The following is a 14,836-nucleotide window of genomic DNA, read 5'->3' as shown; positions in this document are numbered from 1 at the left end:
AAAGCCAAAGGGAGAGCATTTTTTTGTTTTTTGTTTTTTTTTTTATTTTTTAAAAAATAATAATTAAAAGACCCACACGCTACACGCATTTCAGGCGCTTTTTCGTTGAGGGATGTTGTTTAATTTCCAATGGTTTTAAAGTTGATAATAAATATTATGCCAGTTGAGTTATTTTTATTTTGACGGATTTAATATTTTTTTAAGTAGTCTCTAGATTTCTTTAGGTCCCTAAATTTCAACGTGATATACTTTTATCCATAAATCTAATATAAATCCTAAGATCTAAAATGCATTTTTCCTATTTAAATTTAATGTTATTTTTTAACTTATATTTTGGTGTATTTGACTTTAAAAGGGAATATTTAAATTTAAACTTTTAGGAATCTATACTTTTAGATAATTATTTAAATTTTATATGAATAAGGAATATTATTTTGTTTTCAAGTTTAATTTTATATTTGTCGCATCTCCTAATTTGTAGTATTAAGCTTACTTTGACAACATGTTGGTATGATATAAAAGAATCTAACCTAATTTAAATAAAATATTAATCGGATAAGTCGAAAGAAAAAAAAACAAAAAATGAATTAGATTACCTCCAATTATGTCAAAGTAAGTTTAGCTCAAAAATAATTGAAGTCGAAAACTCAATCTCACATCCTACAATTTGCATTAAAAAAGTTAAATCAAACTCAATGAAAAAAAAAACATGTCCAATTAATTAGATTGAACAATAATTTATTAAGATAATTGACTAAAACACATAGGTCACTTTCTTTCTTTTCTATCCTCTAACAAATGGGTCGCTTTTATTATTAAGTTAGTGAATGTCATAGATTCCTCTAAATAAAGTCATCATATCTTACCAGTAATTGTTATTTACCTTTTACTTTGAGATCAAAGGTATTGATGCATGCCATAAAAGGCACGTTTTTAGGCTTTTTTTTTATACTTTTACTCAGAAAAATAGACTCTTAGTATTTTCCCCTAAATTTAGTCTTATTTAGTTAAAATAAGGTTAAAAGTTGTTATTTACTAATTTTGGGGTGATTTTGTGAACTTTGACAAGTGATTTTAACGAGATTGGAGATTTTTGTTTAATGTGGCCGCATTGCCAAACTTCACATGGGCTGCATCACTAAACCCTAATTTTCTATAATTCAACCCAATTAGGGGTGATTGCAATTTTCTCGAAACCCCACGGAGCTTGGATTTCAACTCTCCTCAATCGATTTAGGGCCTATAGAAGGAGTGGAGGCTCTTCATTTCGAACAACTCTTCAACGACGACTCCACCACGTTTTTTTCCATAATTCTGCCATTTTAGTCAGCCCCTTTGGGTGTTTTCTCAACTTCTCAAGTAGTGGTCTTAAAAACAATAGTTCCTCTGAGGTGTAATCACTCTAGGTCATCTCATCCCATGAAACCGTGCGGTGAGAGAAGGTTCATCCTTGAGAAAGGAGAACCAACCTAGGGAAAGACTAGGAATTTGAGGATTTATCCCAAGGCATATTAGAATTGTATTTACCACCATTATTCTTTCACTTATTGCTTGTAATCTTCTTTATTTTCTTCACCTATCAAACACTATCGTGCAGTTATGGTTTTTTATTTGATAAAGTTTATTATTTTATCATTAGTCATGAGCTAAATCCTCCTAAGGGTTCAACAATATGGAAGCCCTACGATGACTTAAGTAATATTGTACTTTATATCACTTTGTTTAATGCATTCTCTTTGTTGATTTTAAAGATAAAATTGGTAAGTTAAACTGATCATTTAATTTAGCAATCTAGTGAAACTTTAATTCTGAGAAGGTTAGAGTGTAAAAGAATGTCACAAAAGGATATAGGACTACGAGTCTAGAAATAGAATTGTCACCCCCCTTTAGAAATAAGGGGCACCATAGGATAAAGAAACTGAACTTGAATTAATCTAAGACCCAGCTAACCATGGAAACATTAGGCATTAGTTGCTTAGATCTCCTAAAGGAATTTGGCACAAGATCGAATAGGAGTCAATTTTTATCCATGCGTAACTCGCTGCTCTAGTATGATCCGACTACATCACTTAAGGCATAACATTCAAAAGGCTGAATCATTGTTTGCCCCCATTCATCCATCATTGTTTATTTTTATTACATTACTCCCTTACTTATTACAATATAAACTTTTCATTAGTTACCTTAGTCTAGGCTTTCCGACTTAAAGAATGTCACAACAAAGAAAACCCTAGATCTTAATGCAAATTGGGATAAATCATGAAAATTGTTGTTAAAGAAGTGATTTTGAATAATTTAGGACTAATAAATATCGTAATTTTTGTTAGCTAATTGGGCTATTTGGTCTTTAGCCTAATAGGTTATAGAATTATGTAATTTTCATAATCTTTTTTAATTCAATGATAAATTTACCCTAATGAACCCATTTCCCAAGAACTTTTACATAGAGAATTTCAAATTTAATCTTGTGCTCAATTGTGCCCGTCTCACATTAATCAAATCTTGCATGTTTCTTTCTTTTAATTTCTTAACAAACCAACAACCTCTCTCCTTTATTCAAGGAATTCTTAAATTGAGATAATTAGTCATTAGGTTCCCTAAGGTTCGACCCCGGATTTATCGCTTATGCTACTAGTTAGTATGAGAAGTAAGTTTGATGAATTACAAATTTTATTTGCTTAGGTTAGGGATTTAAGAGTGACATTAGATTCCACCTAACACTAGGATAAACATTTATCATACATCATATTTAATATAATTGTTATATTATAAGGTGCACGATATTATAAGCATACACATGCATCATATTGAATGTTAGTGTTATATTATATGATTGCATACATCATTAACATATCCATGCATCATACTATAGTATAAAAGTTATATTATATGGTTGAATGATGGATGTGTTTTATTTCCATTATCTTATAATAGAAGTATCATATTATGTATGAAAATGAAATTACAATGAGCAGGACATTACTTAGTAAATATAAATGTTATATTTAATTAATGTCGTTAGGTACATGATTATAGGTTTTATTTATTTCATTAATTTTTAAGTGTTACAAGTTTGATGATTAGAATTAAAATTTATAATCAAGAGTTGCATGCAAACATAGGTTTCAATTAATTTTAAATAGTTTAAAATTAATTCCCATAGACTTATGTTAAAATATTTCTAATATGATTAGAAATAGGTTAATCTTTTATTTTCTTTTTAATAGGATTAAATTAGAAATAATAACATATTAAATTTATAAAATAATTGTTTATAGACCTTTGTCTAAGGAAGATTCTATCTAAGGTTGGGGTATTTAAGCTAACGGGAACGGAAGACCCCTACATGGGAATCAACCTAGAAGGTGAATTAGACAAGTATTTTATAAGCATGCAATAAATGATTTAGTTTATTAAAGTGTGTAATGAACAAAATTATATACTGTTAAACTATCTAATATAAAAGTTATATTGGGCCAAATTAACAATACACTTAGATAAATTATTAGCCAGATTTACCTAAGTAACGAACCCTAGATTTAAAACACTTAGTGGGAGGAAAATGATGTATATAATAAGTCAATTTTCTTTCACATTCTCCCTAAAAGTTCACACCGTGAGATCTATGCCCGTTTTCATGACGTTGTTTGCTTGTGTCCCCCTAAGGAAGGTGTTTGCATAGGTCAATTATTGGTGTTTGTACCCTAAAGTTTTGTGTCCTGTAGTTTGTAAACAACTTTGTACGAACATTTGTGATGTATAATATAAATGATATTTACTTCACTACTTGACTTTGCACATTTAAATGTTTTTTATTTTACCACAAACCAATAAACTTAATATCTCTGGTTGTCTTTATGTAACTTAAGCATGTATGTAGTGACATACAAGTGGATCATGTCTTAAGTGACAACAAAAATAGTCTGTAGTATATGGATATAGGAGGAAAACCTTATCCTGATAACACTACGGACGTGGTCTGTTTTGTGGAATTGTTGCAAATGTTGTGACTTGTCACAGATGGTCTGATCCTGATCATTCGTGTGGTGGACATGCGAGCAGGGGCGTCCTATACAAAGAGTTTGTATAAGACTTGACCTCGAAGTGTTAATGTATTGTCATATAACTCCGTTCATGACTGAGACTTCACTTCACTAGGATGACCATAGGTAACATGACCTCAATCCTGAGTGAGTTGGGAACTCCTGCCATTGAGGGCGGTTCTTTGATTTGTATAAGTGCGAGTTGGGAGCTGGGAAATCAGCTTCACAAGATAGAGTTCACTCCTTCCCTAAAGTAAGGGTAAGTAGATAGATTGCTCTCTTAAGGGCTAATCCTGGGGCTTGAACAATGTGGCGCCACACACCTTCTCATGGCCCGGGAGGTGTTTACACATAGTAGGAGTATGTTGTATTGTTCATTAGAGAGATCAGTGGTACTTAAGAAGGAAGATGTAATTACAGGGAAAAAATGGTAAATTGGCCTGTTATAATTACAAGCATCTGTGAAGGGTCATCGTACTGATGATTGGTTATATCCAATGGACATAGAAATATATCTATAGCAAGAAAAGCTCAACTGTCGGTTTTTAGTAGAATGCCTGGTAGTTAACGGATGGTAGATATCGTGACTAAAGAGTTTAGTCAGTTATTCACGTACCATTGGAGCTTCGAGCCATAGGTCCATAAGGTCACATTGGTAGCTTGGATACAAGTTGAGAGTCAGTTTTTGGATCAGTTTGAAATGTTTAAATTGACAAGAGGGAGTTCGATTATATATGATATAATTGAACGAGTTAATTAAATATGATATAATTAACTTTATGTATGAGATATATTAATTTGGAGGAAATTGAATATAAATATGATTTATATCTAGTAGAGGAAAATATTGTAATTAATGTATGATATTAATTTATATGTTATGAATATGATGAGATCACATTCATTCGACGGTTATAAAGGAAATGAGACGACGTCTCTTCTGTTTTAAATAACGGATGAGTGTATTGAAAGATCACATTGAGATGCATAAATAGTTGATGATGTATTGAGCATGGAGGCGCGGACATGTATTAAAGTGAGTGTCATCGTTTAGAAAATCAGTGTCTATACAATAGTGTCTGCACGATCGCTTACATATACGATATTGCTAAGCGATCGCTTACCGATTACACTTTCGTGCACTATTAACTAAACAATTGTCTACCTTTTCCTAAGCGATCGTTTAGCTCCCAATATTTACTAAACAATTGTATAGACGATTGCTTAGTTTTTCCTACGCAGTCGTTTAGACAATCGCTTACTTTTTCCTACACGATCGTATACTTCACCTAAACGATCAAGCATCTTGTCTATACGATAAACGACCTTATCTCCCACCTGCTTGATCGTTGTGTGCGGTCTCTCTTCCTCTTTCCTTCTACCAAATCCGAACAAAGCCCACACTTTGGATTCTCACTCCAAGAATACTGAGGGTTCTAAGTGGTGGTGTCTTCTCTGTTTCCTTCTGTTCGAGTGGTGATTGTTCGAGGTAGACGGTTAGGTTTTAGACTCGCTGTGAAGAAGAAATCTTCATCTGGTATGATCTCTTGATCTCTTTAGCATTATGAATGCATATTAGTATGTTTTGAATGTATATGTGGTAATTCTTTCACAAGGAATTTGAAAGATCCGCTTCCACTCGTAGGTACTCTTGAATAAGAGTTTCTTCAATATCAATGTGAATGAAGAAAGTGTTTATAGTAAGTGAGAGAGGGACGTGTGTCAACACATGCCATTAGGGTTGGCAACGGGGTCGGGCCAAGGCGGGGGAAAGTCCCCTGGCCTCGGCCTCGTGGGGAAAAATTCCCCCATCCCTGCCACCGTCTCCACCATTTGAAGACAGGGACGGGGGCGGGGATTCCTTATTGGGGAAATGGGGTCCCCGCGGGGATTCCCCTACTAATTCCCCATGGAGAATCCCATATTAGATCCCCGTAGGGATTCCCCATTTTTTTTTCTTTTAATTTTTTAAGTTTGGGCTTGACTTTTGGGCTTAAATTTAAAATTTATATATTCAATATTGGGCTCACAACACTTTAAGTCTATAGTATACCTTATAAACATATATATAAATAAGTTATTTTATATATTATAAATATATATTTATAAAATATTAAAAATATAACTATATAAAATCGGGGTCGGGGTCAGGGCGAGGATACCATCCCCGTCCCTGCCCCATCCCTAGAAGGAGTCCCAAAAAAAATTCCCCGATTTGACCCCATCCCTAGTCAAACCGAGGATTCCCTGCCCCGATCGGGGCAGGGCCCCACGGGAAATTTTGCCAACCCTATATCCCATGGTATCCTTCATTAGTTTGTAGTACAATTTCATGTTTGGCCTCGTGGCACCATTTGCTTGTGTCCCCTTAAAGAAAGTATTTGCATGAAATTTTACTCAAACTCCAGTAATGGATAGGATTGCTTTAGCTCTTGTCCTGATTAGTTTTTTCCTATGGTTGGCTCATTGGGCGAAATTCTAGAATCTAAAATGAAAGGTTATACTTTCAAGAAATTATTAAGCAAGTTAATGATTTCTTGACCGAACAATGATGACTACTCATTATAGGAATAAGAGTTATTTTAGTATAATGATTGGTTGAGAATGTCTCAATTCAGTGAAGGGGTGTCTATCCACCTTACGGTGACTTTTATCTTAACTCACTGAAACATCATTGCAAAATTAGATGTCAGATAGGTTACATTAAAATTTTGTTGAATTTGATTGGTTTTTAATGGGTAATACGTATAACTAATATAAATAATTTGTATTATTTTCAACAAACTTCATTATGGCTAGCGCTACAATTAACCTTTTAAGTGCTAATAAGTTAACTGATGATAACTACATGATTTGAAAAAAACACGATCAATACTGTGCTACCATTGATGACCTAAGAGTTCTTCTACTTGGGGAGTGTCCTTAGGCCCCATCTCAAAATGCAGATCGAAATATTCTTGATGCATACGAAATATGGGTAAAGGCAAATGAGAAGGCCGAAGTGTACATTCTTGCCTACTTGTCTAAATTTTTGGCAAATAATCATGAATCCATGGTTACTGCATGCGAGATTATGGATTCACTGCAAGTGATGTTTGGACAACCATCCTCACAGTTCAAACATGATGCTTTGAAGTTCATCTTCAATGCTCATATGAAAGAGGAGACATTTGTTAGAGGACACGTTTTCAACATGATGGTCCATTTTAACATAGGTGGAATGAACAGGGCCGTCATCGATAAGGCCAGTCAGGTTAGCTTTATTTTGGAGATTCTGCCAGAGAGTTTCCTCTAATTCCATAGTAACACTGTTATGATCATGCTACTACAACCTGACCACCCTCCTCAATGAACTACAAACTTATCAATCTTTGATGAAAGTCAAGAAATAGAAGGGGTGGACAAATGTTGCCACTTCGTCCAAGAAATTCCATAGAGGACCTCTGGAACAAAGCACACTGCTTCATTTGTGTTGTATTTCTGTCACTCCATCACCATTCCCATAACTCAACGCATCACCTTCACACACTCACATTCAATGCATCATATCCCCACTATCACTTTCACTATTCACCTTCATTCACTCTTACCATCTCTTGTAATTAATGAAGGAACTTTTATACAGGAGTCCCTATGAGCGAAAGCGGATCTTTCCAATTCATTATGACAGAATTTCCACATATTCATTCAAGCATATAGATATGTATTCACAATGCTGAATTATTGACATGCTTAAATGATCAATAAATAAGAGACCGAGAGATCATACCAGTTGAAGACTTTTCTTCATAACAAATCTCGCTTTTGCTGGAACGCCAAGCTATCGTTTAGCAACACCCAATCGTCTACCACGAACAATCTTCGCACGAACAGAAGGAAACAAGGATGACACCACCACTCGAAACCCTCAGTATTCTCGGAGTGAGAATCTAAATGATGGGCTTTGTTCGGATTTGGTAGAGGGGATAAGGTAAAGAGATCGTATACAACGATCAAGCAAGTGGGAGAAAGACTTCGTCTATCATATAGACAAAATGTTTGATCGTTTAGGTGCAGTATACGATCGTGTAGGAAAAGGTAAACGATCATGTAGAAAAAAACTAAGTGATCATCTATACGATCGTTTAGTAAAGCTCGGGCGCTAAATGATCGTTTAGTAAAAGATAAGCGATTGTTTAGTACAAGGCACGCGCGGGTGTAAATGTTAAGCGATCATTTTGCACTATCGTATAGACTCTGATTTTAGCAAGCAATGACACACATAAAACGCTATCTCATCCAATGCTTAACACACCTTCAGCTATTTAAGCGTCTCAAAGCATTCTTCATCTTACTCATCCGTTACGAAAACAGAAAAGATGCCGACCAATTATCCTATAACTGTCCAATTAATAAATAATAAATATAATCACATTATATTCATAACCTATGTTTTAATATCATATATTAACCATAGTATTTTTTCTCCACTAGATATAAATCATATTTATATCTAATTTCCTTTAAATTAATGTATCTCATACATAAAGTCAATTATTTCATATATAATTAACTAGTTTAATTATATCATATATAATCGAACTCACTCTTATCAATTTGAACATTTCAAATGGACCCAAAAACTGATTCTCAACTTGTATCCAAGCTACCAAGGGGACATTATGGACCTATGGCTCAAAGCTCCAAGAGTACGTGAGTAACTGACCAAACTCTTTAACCACGATATCCACCATTCGTTAACTGCCAGACATTCCACTAAAGACTGACAACTGAATTCTTCTTACCATAGATATATTTCTATGTCCATGGGATATAACCAATCATCAGTACGATGACCTAAGAAGCATAGACACAACTATGGATACATGATACGGATACGATACGATACGACGATACGTTAATTTCTAAAAAACTAATATACGGATACGTTGAAGATACGTATTATATATACATATAATGTCTAATTAATTGCTATAATACATATTTTAAGTTAGATTAGAATAGATTCAAGAAAAGAGTGAAAACTTAATAAAAAAAAATCTAGTAACATCGAGTGATTGTTGAGTGATTAAAGTAGACGGTAGGAAAGAAGTAGAAGATGAAGATTGAATAATGAAGTTGAGAATGAAGGAGGTGTGAACCATGATTTAAATAGTGAGAGAAAAGGGAAAAATGAAGATTTAATTACATTTTGGATTTTTTTTTTAATTTGCTATGTTTTATCATTTTTAATTTATTTTGTTTTGAACTTCTTAATTTAAGTGGACTTTTATGTTTGAAAGTAATTTTAAAATGGTTGAAATCACTTTTGTCATTTTCAAAATCATCGTGAAACATGTTTAATTCTTCAAAACTAATTTTGATAATATGAAAATTGCATTTAAAAGTGTAAAATTGAAAATTAAGTTAATTTTGAGTAATTAAAATTGTGTTTTCAAGTGATTTTAAATATGAAAAAAGTGATTTTTGATGATTTTAAAATCATTCCTAAATATGCACTAAAATAAAATGGGTGGTAGGTTGGGCTTTTTAAATGGTTTGGCTTAAATTTGAAACAAAAAATTGATCCATGTATCCCCTTCACGTATCTAGAAGCAGGTACGCATATCTAAAAATTAAAATTAAAAATAAAAATAAAAAGATAAGATACTTCAAATCACGTATCTGCCACGTATCTAGATGTATCCGTACCTGATACCAATTCTCTACAAAATTAGAAGTATCTATGCTCCCTAGACGATGACCCTTCACAGATGCTCGTAAGTACAGTTGGGCCAATTTACCATTTTATCCCTGTAGTTACATCTTACTCCTAAATTACCACTGGTCCCTTTAATAAACAATACAACATAGTCCTACTATGTGTGAACACCTCTCGGGCCATGAGAAGGTGGGTGGCGCCACATAGTTCAAGCCCCAGGATCAACCTTTAAAGGAGCAATCTATCTACTTACCTCTGCTTCGGGGAAGGAGTGAACTCCATCTTGTGAAGTTGAGTTCCCAGCTCTCAAATCAGACGAATCCCCAAAGTAGTAGGTTTGAGTCGGTGCTCTGGCCACTCGCACCCTGCAAATCAAAGGACCACCCTCAATGGCAGGAGTTCCTAACTCACTCAGGATTGAGGTCATGTTACCTATGGTCATCCCAGTGAAGTGAAGTCTCTGTCATGAACGGAGTTATATGACGAGACGTTAACACTTCGTGATCAGGTCTTATACAAATTCTTTGTATAGGACGTCCCTGCTCGCATATCTCCTACACGAATGATCAAGATCAGACCACCTGTGACAAGTCACAACACTTGTAACTATTCCATAAAGCGGGCCGCGTCCGTAGTGTTACCAAAATAAGGTTTCCCTCCCATATCCATATATTACAGACCATTTTGGTTATCACTTAAGACATGATCCACTTGTATGTCACTACATACATGCTTACATAAAGACAATTAGAGATATTAGATTTATTGGTTCGTGGTAAAGCAAATAAAACATCTAAATGTGCAAAGTTAAGAAGTGAAGTAAATATCATTTATTATATATCACAAGCGTTCCTATAAAAAAATGTTTACAAACTACAGGACACAAGATTTTAGGGCATCAACCCCAACAATTAATTCATTAATTTAATTGTACATATACTTACTACATGCATTCAATTGATCAACCTATGTCTACGCCCATTTCAATCTTTTAGTACAACATTTATTTTCAGTACAAAGTCCCTGTGTTCGACCTTGGTTCTCACCAAGATACCTTTATTAAGTTTATACTTGGGCTTAATTTAGGAAAACTTCTAGGAAGTAGAGCACATTATTCTTTATCAAATATTCAATGCCACAATAACTAAATATATTTTCAAACACATTTTGAAAAAATCGTTTAAATTAGAATTTAATTTCCGAATCTACTACCAAACCCAAATATGAAAACATGAAATACAACTATGTTTTCTTTGAATCCGTTATTTTCAAAATTTTGTTTTCAGATTACCTACCAAACAACCCCTAAAATATCCAAATCACAAATGGATATTTTAAATCTCAAACAACAAAAATCAAATTATTTAAAGGGTAATTATTTTAAATGACAAAACTATTGGAAATTTCTTTAAAAAATCTGCTGAAAATATTTTAAAACATAGAAAAATATTATTGTCTATCACTGATAGACAGTGGTGAACACTAATGAACATCTATCAATGATATTTTGCTATATTTGTAAATAAGTTGGCTCATTTTCCTATATTTAAAAATAACCATTATTAAAATCTCAAATTTAATTTAATTTTTAAAACAATAGAAAATCATTAATTTAAATCTCAATTGTTCTTGTTTTGTTCTTTTAAATAAATAAATTAGGTCCCATTTGATAACCATTTGGTTTTTGGTTTTGAAAATTAAGCATATATCATCCACATTTCTTACAATGATTTGCATCTTTCTTAAGTACAATGATTGAATTCCTAGCCAAATTCCAAATTCCAAAAACAATTTTTTGAAAGCTATTTTTTTAGTTCTCAAAATTTGGCTTAGTTTTTCAAAAAAAATTAGTGAAAAGTAGATGATAAAAAAAGAAATTTGGTGGTGAAAGTAGTGTCCATAGGCTTAATTTTTAAAAATAAAACCAAAAACAAAAAATAAAATAATAACCTAACGGACCTTAAATTTTAATTACAGAGTTAAATTTATAACTAATTTTTTATATGATTAATCCTACTAGGCCATATGAATTGAAAAAGAAATTACACATAGTTTCCAACAAAATGAAATAATCAATCCATCAAAATTATATAAATTTAAATGTTCAATTCAAGCATATCCATTATCTTGATTATTAAAAAATAAATTTTGAAATTTAAATATAATCATAACATAATAACTATTATTATAATAAATTAAAAAAGAGCCGGAGGACGGGGAACCCTGTCCTCATTTGGCTTAGAGGGAAAAAAAAAATTTCCTCTCCTCCCTCCCATTGTTCTTTGTCTAAATAGGAAATCTCCACATGAGATGATCATCTCTAATTTAACCTGTGTTTGATAAATTAATTTTTTGGATAAATTGCAAAAATCACACCTAAAGTATAGTAATAATTGCAATTATATCCTTAAACTTTCAATTTTAAAAATTGAACCCTCTAAGTTATACTAGTGTTAAAATTGAACCCTTAAACATATGTAATTGTATAATTGTATAAGTTTAAGAGTTCAATTTTTACATTTGTGGGTCTAATTTCTACAAATATTGTAAGCTCATGCTCAAGAGTCCAATCTTAACACTTCTAGAAGTTTGGAGACTCAATTTTTATAATTGAAAGTATGGGAGTGTAAATGTAATTACCATCATACTTTATGTGTGGTTTTTTTACAATTTCCCCTTAATTTTCTTTAAAAAAATTTACATAAAATTAGTTTTGAATTTTTTGATTTGCAAAATCTATTTTATCATAGCTTTCGAAACTAATTGCTCCAAACATTAAATGTCTATTTAAACACTTCTAAATTGTTTGAACATATATATAATTTAAATGCTTTATATCTTTTATTTTCACAACTCAATGTCCAACTTAATCTTATAAATAGTTGTATGGAACAATTTTAAATTTATCTCGATAAATAATATATTTATTTTTAATTCTCCTATTTTTTAGAAAATTATTTTAAACGATAAAACTATTCAAAATATTTATAAATAAGAATAAAATATTATAGTTTATTTGTTCTTTTTTAATATTTGAAAAGAATTTTTTTTCCCTTCTCCGTCGTTTTTTAACAATACAGAAATTTTTGTATCTGTTAATTTTCCAGCCAAATGGCCTATCCAGGTCCAATAAAAATTCACTATTCAGATTTTTACAAAAACTCATTTTTTTTTTAAAAAAAAAATCCAGAAATAAAATCCCAAATCGGATAACATATATAAACGAGAGGGTGAGAATAATTGTTGAGAATCCCAACTCGCAGCCATGTCCGTGACCTCAACTTCCAGTACTTCATCTTCTCTCCACTCCAATCTCAAATCCTTCTTCCTCTCTAAGCCCATTTCGCCTTCTCGGCTCTTTCTCCGGCAAATCTATGGCCGCCGCCGGCAGTCGAATTCGGCCGGCGTGTTGTCCGTTAAAGCTTACATGGAGAATCCGAACTCTCTGTCCGGATTTGCGAATAAGGTGATCGGATCTCTGCCGGTGGTCGGACTGATCGCGAGGATTCTGAGTGACGAAGGCGGCGTCGGCAGCGACATTATTGATTTTGCGGAGTTCCGGAGACGAGTTGGGAAGAAATGTACGATTATGGAATCTAAAGCCTTTTATGAATTTCAAGAAAGAAAAGGCAAGGTAATGCGTCTCTTGATTGCATCGATGGTAAATTTTCAATTTTATGACTAAATTTAAACAAGTGCTGTAATCTTTACCCAGTTAATTTCCACTCATTTTCAATAGAAAATTGTGTGAAATCTTCATTAATTTCGTTAAAATAAAGTTGAGCTTAAACGTAAATTAATTTGCCTAAAAAGAGTTTAGCTCAACTAACATCAATGTATGCTATTATTTTTTTTTTTTTTTTTTTTTTTTTTATAAAAGTGAAAGTTTATGATAAAAATTGATACAACTCAATAATTTTAGGAAAAAACGCAAATCATAATGTTTTGTTTAAAGTAGAATATTTGGTTGTGGTAGGCAGGAGAACCTTTGTATGTTCTATTATGTTGTTGGCTGGCAGCTGTTGGAGCTGGTTTGCTTAAATCGGAGGAAATTTTGGAAGGAGTAGCAAGGCTTCGTATTTCAAATGATATTGAATTTGAAGAGGAGACTTTCCTTGCTATGATGAATGAGGCTAGAGAGGTTTGTAGATTATATATTTTCGGTTTAAATATCATTTTAGCCTCTTAACTTTTCGGTTCATTCGTTTTTTGTTCTTAATACAATTGTTACTCTATGGATTTGACGTTCACCTATTTAGAAACGAGAGAAACTAAAAGTTGCTGTTCCGAACATACCAATGGAGGTTCGAGTTGAGAAAGCACTTGATGCCATTTATGTTTGTTCCTTTGGGAGAGATCCAATAGAGGAAGATGATGAGAAACTTCTGGTTATCATGTTGAGTGCTGTTTTTGCATCTGTTAGGGAAACTGAGATTCAAAGGATTGTGAAAGAGAAGGCAATTAGAATTGCTGAAGGCAAGGACATTGCCATTGTTCCTGAGCCACAGCCTTTGTCAAAAGAAGCTATTTTAGCTCAAATGAAGGACCTTCAATTCCTCCAAGAGAAGACTGAGACTTAGCCATAGTTTAGTTTGTTTGTAACTTTGAACTCTTAAAGTTTGTAAGATTTGAATCTTCTGCTCCACAATTCTCTTAATTTAGAAAAATATTGGCGGTTAATTATGATATTAATATTTTAGATTAGAGTAATGTGTTTGATTAAAGTCCAATTAATATAATTTGTTCATGTTGACCTGAACTATACTTACTAACCTTTCAGCTCAATGTTGTAACAACAGAAGTACTCGAATGAAAATAAAAGAAGAAGAGGAGAAAGAACAAACAACACATAAATTATAGTAGTTCAACCTCAAGGTGAGATTTACATCTACTGTGAAAGGTCTCTCAATCTTCTTTACTGATATTCATAATAGGAAACAAATGAATTCTTTTCATAAGAGGTATTACAAAGTCCATCATGATAGCAACAAGAAGAAAACACTTAAATAACTAGTGCTTCAAAGTTTGCATACTCATACTCATCCTCACTAGCATCTTACTCGACGTTCGATTGCTTGCTTACTCGCTGCTC

The 14,836-nt window shown here is 32.8% G+C and overlaps 1 protein-coding gene across 1 annotated transcript; it reads left to right on the top strand.

Moving 5' to 3' along the window:
* The first annotated feature begins 12,848 nt into the window (after window positions 1–12,848).
* Window positions 12,849–14,448, top strand: PDE329 (calcium homeostasis regulator). The gene is made up of 3 exons (XM_039049153.2): window positions 12,849–13,378; window positions 13,721–13,885; window positions 14,004–14,448. Exons 1-3 carry the CDS (start codon window positions 13,010–13,012, stop codon window positions 14,322–14,324), a joined length of 855 nt encoding a protein of 284 aa, XP_038905081.1. The 5' UTR covers window positions 12,849–13,009; the 3' UTR covers window positions 14,325–14,448.
* The last annotated feature ends 388 nt before the right edge of the window (window positions 14,449–14,836 follow it).

The sequence above is a fragment of the Benincasa hispida genome, chromosome 11 (genome assembly GCF_027475165.1).
Source record: "Benincasa hispida cultivar pf3 chromosome 11, pf3_genome.v1.1, whole genome shotgun sequence".
Taxonomy (NCBI): Eukaryota; Viridiplantae; Streptophyta; class Magnoliopsida; order Cucurbitales; family Cucurbitaceae; genus Benincasa; species Benincasa hispida.
The sequence above is the reverse complement of the archived record's forward strand: the minus strand, read 5'-3'. Positions and strand labels throughout refer to the sequence as shown.